Source organism: Notothenia rossii (assembly GCF_949606895.1).
Source record: "Notothenia rossii genome assembly, chromosome: 7".
Lineage (NCBI taxonomy): Eukaryota > Metazoa > Chordata > Actinopteri > Perciformes > Nototheniidae > Notothenia > Notothenia rossii.
The window spans coordinates 13,034,108-13,040,816 of record NC_136905.1 but is presented as its reverse complement, the minus strand read 5'-3'; the positions used below and the strand labels follow the sequence as shown (position 1 = coordinate 13,040,816).

The 6,709-nt window shown below is 39.9% G+C and overlaps 1 protein-coding gene across 1 annotated transcript in view; it reads right to left on the bottom strand.

Moving 5' to 3' along the window:
* LOC307013538 (myelin-associated glycoprotein-like) overlaps positions 1-5,750 on the bottom strand; it is a gene marked incomplete at both ends in the record, with an annotated part of 9,743 nt that extends 3,993 nt beyond the window's left edge. Inside the window, 6 exons of the mRNA XM_079640938.1 lie at positions 90-389; positions 469-735; positions 3,481-3,741; positions 3,823-4,074; positions 5,048-5,344; positions 5,429-5,750. Coding sequence (XP_079497064.1) covers positions 90-389; positions 469-735; positions 3,481-3,741; positions 3,823-4,074; positions 5,048-5,344; positions 5,429-5,750 — 1,699 coding nt within the window. The remainder of the gene's footprint in view (positions 1-89; positions 390-468; positions 736-3,480; positions 3,742-3,822; positions 4,075-5,047; positions 5,345-5,428) is intronic.
* Positions 5,751-6,709: the final 959 nt, after the last annotated feature.

Sequence of the window (6,709 nt, the reverse complement as noted above, 5' to 3'; positions counted from 1 at the left end):
TGAAAAGTCCCCACAAAACACATTGATCATTAAAACCAGAGAGGCAGATTATTAACAAATACAAATTCACCATCTCGCAATTCCTCTACCTTGCTCAGTTTTGCTAAGCACAAAAATGTTAAACGCAAAACTGTCAGAGCCCAGTGAGTTGATGCTGAGGCAGACTAGAGAGAGCGTGTCTTCGTCCAGATCGTACAGGGTGATGATGCTCTTCATGCCCACGTTCCCCAGGGACTCTTCCCTGATTGGGATGGCAGCAAAGTGATTGACAGGCTCTCCGGCCAACTTCCAAACCAGAGAGGGAGGCGGGTTCCCCTGGCTGTTGCAGGAACATCGGATCATGGATGAAATCTTGATGCAACGGGAAGAAGACAGGATCTCTGTAGGAACTGAGACAAAGAAGTAATTTCATTTTGTTTAATGGAAACAAAGGATTGCCTTTAATTAAAAAAAGTGTATCAATCTCACATGTGACGTCAAAGCTGACACGCTCTGAGATGCCAGGTCCGTGGACATTCAGAGCTTCACAGTAATACTGATCTTCTGAGAGTTTAGTCACATTGAAGGTGAGGTCTCTCTCAGAGCCCATCACCTTCTTCTCTCTTCCAGTAGCTCTGAACCAGGTGAAGTTCACTGCTGCTGGATTGGCGATGCTTGTGCAGGTCAGAGTTACAGAGCTGCCATCCTGCACCGGACCAGAGGGGTCAACAGACACCGAGGTGTTCTTAGGGAGATCTGAAAAGCATAGTGTTTAGCTGATGTTAATAGTTCATGCTATGTCAGTCACTTCAAAATAAAAAAGAATGTCTTGGTTTTAAGTTAAGGATTTAGGCCCGTTGGAGTAGCTTACCACCAATGGTACAAGAATCACAGTTTGGGAATCACAGTCTATGTAAAAACACATTTACATTTTGAGTTGCCTTTTTTTAGAAAACTGAGACAACAACCGCTTCATTCTCTGTGTTTGGAAATAACATCTTAATAATAAAACAAAAGAAAAGAAACCAAACACAACATCCTCACATGATTTAAAGCTCACCTATTATGCAATATTTGAACAATATATTATGGGGCCTATTTCAACCCTGTTACAAAAGTGCTGATTCCCTTTAAATGTAACCGAGCAGCTGCTTGCCACGCCCCTTCGGAGCGTCTGCATGCAAGCGGTGAGCTCTGAAGAGAAGGCTGCGTAACCATAGAAACTCTGCTGAACGCTGCCTTCATTGAACACCATATTATGTTCCAAACTACATTAGGCAATATTTCTGAAACAGTATGGAGCTCAAACGCTTTCTCTCTTGCGGGTTCACCTCAAGGACAGTACCTTTTATATCTGGCTTCTTTAAAAATATTCTCTCCAGTACAGTGTTAGCTCTGAGTGTGCTTGCTAATGTAAACACAGACTCATAGCCGTGGGAACATGTTTCAAATGGGGGGTGCTGTGGGGATGACACCAGGGCTGGTTCTGACCAATTTGCTGCCCTAGGCAAGATTTTAGCTGGCAATGAAAAACCTCTACAAAAGACCAATACACTACAAACAGATAAATGTATTGACATGGTGGACAGCTTATATAAAAAGGCTTCAAATGTATTTAGTATTGCATGAACATGTTTTAATTGGGGGGTGGACTTCACATCCTCTAAGGGGGTCCGGGAAGATTTTTTTAACATTTTAAAGTAAAATACTTAAATCTGGTGCACTTTGAGCGCCCAATTACTAGAGACTGATCTAGGGGATACAACTCTAAACACCCATGTGAAAAAGATCGGTTTGTATGTGAACATAACCAATAACCTACCATAGCCAATAACAAATAAATGTAGGCTAACTTGTTTTATTTTTGTGGTTCATTTATATCTTATTTTACCAGTTAAAATTTATTTATTTATACATATTTTTAAATCTCTCCAGTTTTAAACAATGTTTTTGGTTTACTGTCCTATAGTATACATTGGAATGATTTTGAACCTGTTTTTTTTATCCTAATAATAATAAAGGTGTCCCTTTGAAATATTTGCTTACATAAATTGTGATCAAAATGTTTGAGACCCACTGAGATAACTTAGACTAAAGTGAACTATCTAAACCCTCAGAGTCCTTTACCTCACTGAGCCTCTCAGTCTGACAGGACAGAACTCTCCCTCCATATTATTGTAGAAAAAGCTTCTTATATCCGTTCTTCTATATCCTTCTTATAACAGAAGCTAACAACAATCCCCGCCAGTACTGGTGTACCCCCTCTCTCTCTCTATCTATCTCACTCTCTCTCTCTCTCTCTCTATCTATCTATCTATCTGTCTCTCTCTCTCTCTCTCACTTTGGCTGTGAGCTACGGGCGCCTGATAAGCCAACATCCCCCACTTTCATCACTTACAGCGCCATCGTACAGGGCAAATGGAAAATGTAACCTGGGTGAAAAGGGTGTTATCTTTACTTAATTATGAATGTTGTCACATCAAGTCTGAAAATTCGTTTTTTTTGGTATTATATTTGCATTTAATCTTGTGGAAGTGCAGATCCCCTGTCCTCCACCAGGGTGTGCTGCAGCACCCTCAGCACCCCTACTTCCCACGGCCCTGCACAGACTATATTACTTCCAAAACATGTCACACATTGTTTCTGATGTATACAGCACATAGCTTGACATGTTCTTTTTTCAGTGTTTACCGCGAGAACAGTGCCATTATATGCATTATATGTACATAACACAGTGGTGACTCGTCATCAGGGGCAGGGCATTAGGCACAGCCCCAAATACTGTCAGCAGAAATGAATTAAAATTATAATTCAAAATATATATATAAAAAATATGTATAAAATATATGTGAAAATATTTAAAGATCATGTTTAGTCGTCTGATTCGTCTCTCTATTGCTGTTTTAGTCTGCGTTCTTCTGATTAGTGTCCACATTGTGCCTTTTGCCGTGTTGAGCGATGTGGGGTAGCTCTGGGCTGCCCCTCTCTCTCACTGTAGAAATGAACGTGTACTGTGAAAACTACACTGTGCATGCTCAGAGTCTTTTTGTATTCATTGTGTGCGCCAAAAAAAGAATCACCAGTGGGGCAAAGTGCTGGCAACTCCACCCAAAAGTCATCTCATAATTCAGAGCTGATTGGCTGTAAGTACGTGTGCCGCGAAAAGTGTAGTTGTGAAGAGGAGACGAGAGAGAGCAGCGTATAGCGATTAAAATCAGTGAAACGGAAAGAAAATGAATGAAGTTGACCATCTACTTCAGCTTTGGTAAGTTCATTTTATGTCATATATTTTGTTGATATTCTGTGTTTTGCCTATAGGCTATTGCTCTGGTGGATCGATGGATATTGTGACCTCGGGGATGAGTGTCTGTGTTTTCCTTAGACTATAGTACTGTCAGTCTTGGCCTCAGAGACAGTACTACTCTCTATACAGCAGAGCCATATTCAGTCTGTTGAACTTGACAGTGTAACTCAATGTCTTTACGGTGAAAATCAACTTACACTGAATGTCCAGCTGAATCAGTGTTGAATTTTGGTCCCCATGCTCATTTTCTGCTACACAGTAGTAGTCACCACTGCTGCTTGGTTTGACATTGTTTAAAACCAAACTTGATCCAGCCTCCTTTTCCTCTTCATCACCTTTGTACCAGGTGTAGTTGGTCACAGGTGGGTTGGCCCGGCTTTTGCAAAGCAGAGAAACAGAGCTGCCTTCCAAAAGTGGACCTTTAGGCTCAATGATTATTGTAGATTCCTTGGGAGGAACTAAATAAAACAAAAACAAATATCTTTTAAAATGTTGCTGGTCAATATTTATCTGTTTGACTGTTTTTCAATCAGACTTACATTGTACGTCTATCTGAGTGATGGATGAGTTCTGGGTTCCGTATCTGTTACTGACTTTACAGTAAAAGTGTCTGTCAACTTCTGACACAGTGGTTGAAAACCTTTTCCCCGAACCCACATCGGTCTCCTGACCTCCATTCACTTTGTACCAAGTGTACACAGCTGGATTGGCATTGCCGTCGCAGGTCAGATTCACCAAGCTGCCCTCTTTTACTGTAGCAGAGTAGCTGACTGATGTGTTCTTTGGAGGATCTGGAAGAGATGATTGAAAATCTAGTAAACTGTTTTTGTTACCTTAAGACAGAGCCAGGCTAGTTTCCCCACTTGTTGCCAGTCTTTGTGCTGTGCTACGCTAACCAGCTTCTGGATGTAGTTACATTTTTGACAGACAAATGTGAGAGTGCAAGTAATTTTCTCATATAGCACTTGTCAAAAAGACATACTAGATGACAATGTACAAAACACCCTATTGTGTGCACTACCAAGGTTGTTAATATTAAAGCATTATGATGGCTTCATGAATCGGTCTTTCCAACTTTTGGGAGAATGTGAAAAACCTCTTTAAAGGTCTCCTATTATACTATTTTTAGGCATCTATATTATATGTCTCATAAATATGAAAAACATGTCTTTGAAGTGTTTTGCTCAAAATACCAAACAGATCACCCATTCTAGCCATGCCTCATACCCCTCTATTTCAGCCCTGTTAGAGAAGTGCTGATTCCGAGTCCGTTGCTTGCTAATGTAAACACAGACCATATTACTTCCAAAACGTTGCACATTGTTTCTGATACAGCAACGTTTCTGATAGGGCCGTGGAAGTAAAGCCAGCTCACATTTCCGATATTACATAATAACGCTAAGCAGCTCCGTTGTACCCCTATCTTTAGAGATGTGGGCAAGCAGGAAAAGAGAGAGCGTTGTATTTTCCGACACTTTGTGATGTCTACACATATTTATTAAGGACATCTAAAAGTGCATTTTGCATGATATGTGACCTTTAAATAATAAAAATAAAGATAAATGACTTTGGTTTAGTGTCCCCTTTTTTTCCACTCGATAATCAAGTCTGCAGTTTTAGTAAACACAACTTGATCCAAATCCTCTGCAGAGTCCCCAGAGGAACATTTCATCTCATCACATTATATCAAATGAAGGGAATGATTAAATGTGAACTAAATCAACATCCAACTCAGCAACAAGAAAAGGCCTGAAACATACTCACAAAGAACATGGAGGGTCATAAACTTTTCCAACCGAAGGTCGGTGTTGCCAGCTTGTCGTTTGTAGAGAGCGGTGCACAAAAGATTCTGTCCATTGTGGAGGTAAGAAGAGGTGAAGTTCATAACAGAGACCATGGATTCAGATTCATGTTTCTCCTCAATGTCACCTATCCTGGGGGTCCAAGTCAGATCTGGGGGAAGGATGGGACACGGAGCTACAGCCGTGCAGCTCAACGTCACCAGAGCCCCCTCCTCTACCTCCAGTGTAGATGGAGTTATGGTAGGTTGGTCCAGTGAATCTGAGGAGTAAAAAAGACAAGTACATGACAAAAGGGAAACCAAAAGATGTGTAAAGTGAAAAAATTAAAAGACACAATACAAACTTTGAGTGGTGATACGGACTCCTGTTGGATAGGTGCCCTTCAGGTTGTTTTCACACTGAATCCTGAAGTAGTAGTCAGAATGGGACGGTTGCATGTTGTAGAAGATGGTGGTGCACTCCTTGTTCAGCAGGTTCCCTGTGAGCTTTCCGTCTGCCTGATCTCCAGTGAGGCTGGAATCAAACACAATTGTTCCAAACATGATTCCTCTAGTCCAAATTGCTTTGCAGGAACCATCCAGATCTCCATCAAACGTTGAGTCAAAGCCGAAAGTGCAGGGGACCTTCACACAGGATCCAGTTAGCCCATCTATTCTCAGAGGCATGGTGATTTCCCACTTCACGCATAAGCTACCTGGGGTGAAATAAAAGCAATAAATTAAATATCCGCCAAGGTTAAAGAAAAACTAAGTATTCAAACAAATACCAGACTCAGGGACAGATTTATCCCACAGGCCATAAGACTGCTAAACACCTGAGCTCTGTTAAGTGCCTCGATAAACATTCATCTGTTTGTCATCTTGCGATCTACTTATTTATCTAAAGAGTTATCACCGCAATAAAACCGTATTTAACTTTGTCTTAATGTACAATATTTAATTTCATATTCTGTTCTTGTATATATCATATTCTATTTACATGTATATAGATTTATATTGTATTTTATTATATATGTTGCATCGTTGGAGGAGCTCGGGTCATAAGATTTTCATTGCCATTTCTACACTTTTTGTGAGTAATCTAAAGACATCGAAAGGCATTCAATTGTTGGAAACCCTACCTTGAAGTAGAAGGAGGAAAGCCTTTAAAGCACCCGTCATGCTTTTCTGTCAGCTTGATATTCCTACAGAGGCACCAGACACACACAACAGACATGAAATCTATTCATTTGATTAACTAGTTAACTACTTCAATATGAATAGCCCTAGTAAAGAAGAATACATGTTTTATAGGGGGAATTATATTAACTTCACTTCATACTTCACAAAGTAAATATGATCAAATGTGACGTTTGATTTTTGATGCTGAAAGAATAACCCAGTTTGAGTAATTTCAAGCTTCACACAGTAGAGAAGCAGTAATGCTTATTTCAAAAACATAATGAATACTACTGAAAATCATTAGTTATAAATACAATGTATACTTTTAAACTATTGCTTTAACTTGTATTGCAATGTACTCTTACTGTTACTGGTGTCATCACTAAAGAGAGGAAATAATGTCGTCCTTTCAAAGATAAAATAAGGGAGCCAGCATGAAGATGTTAACTAATGATAACTATTTA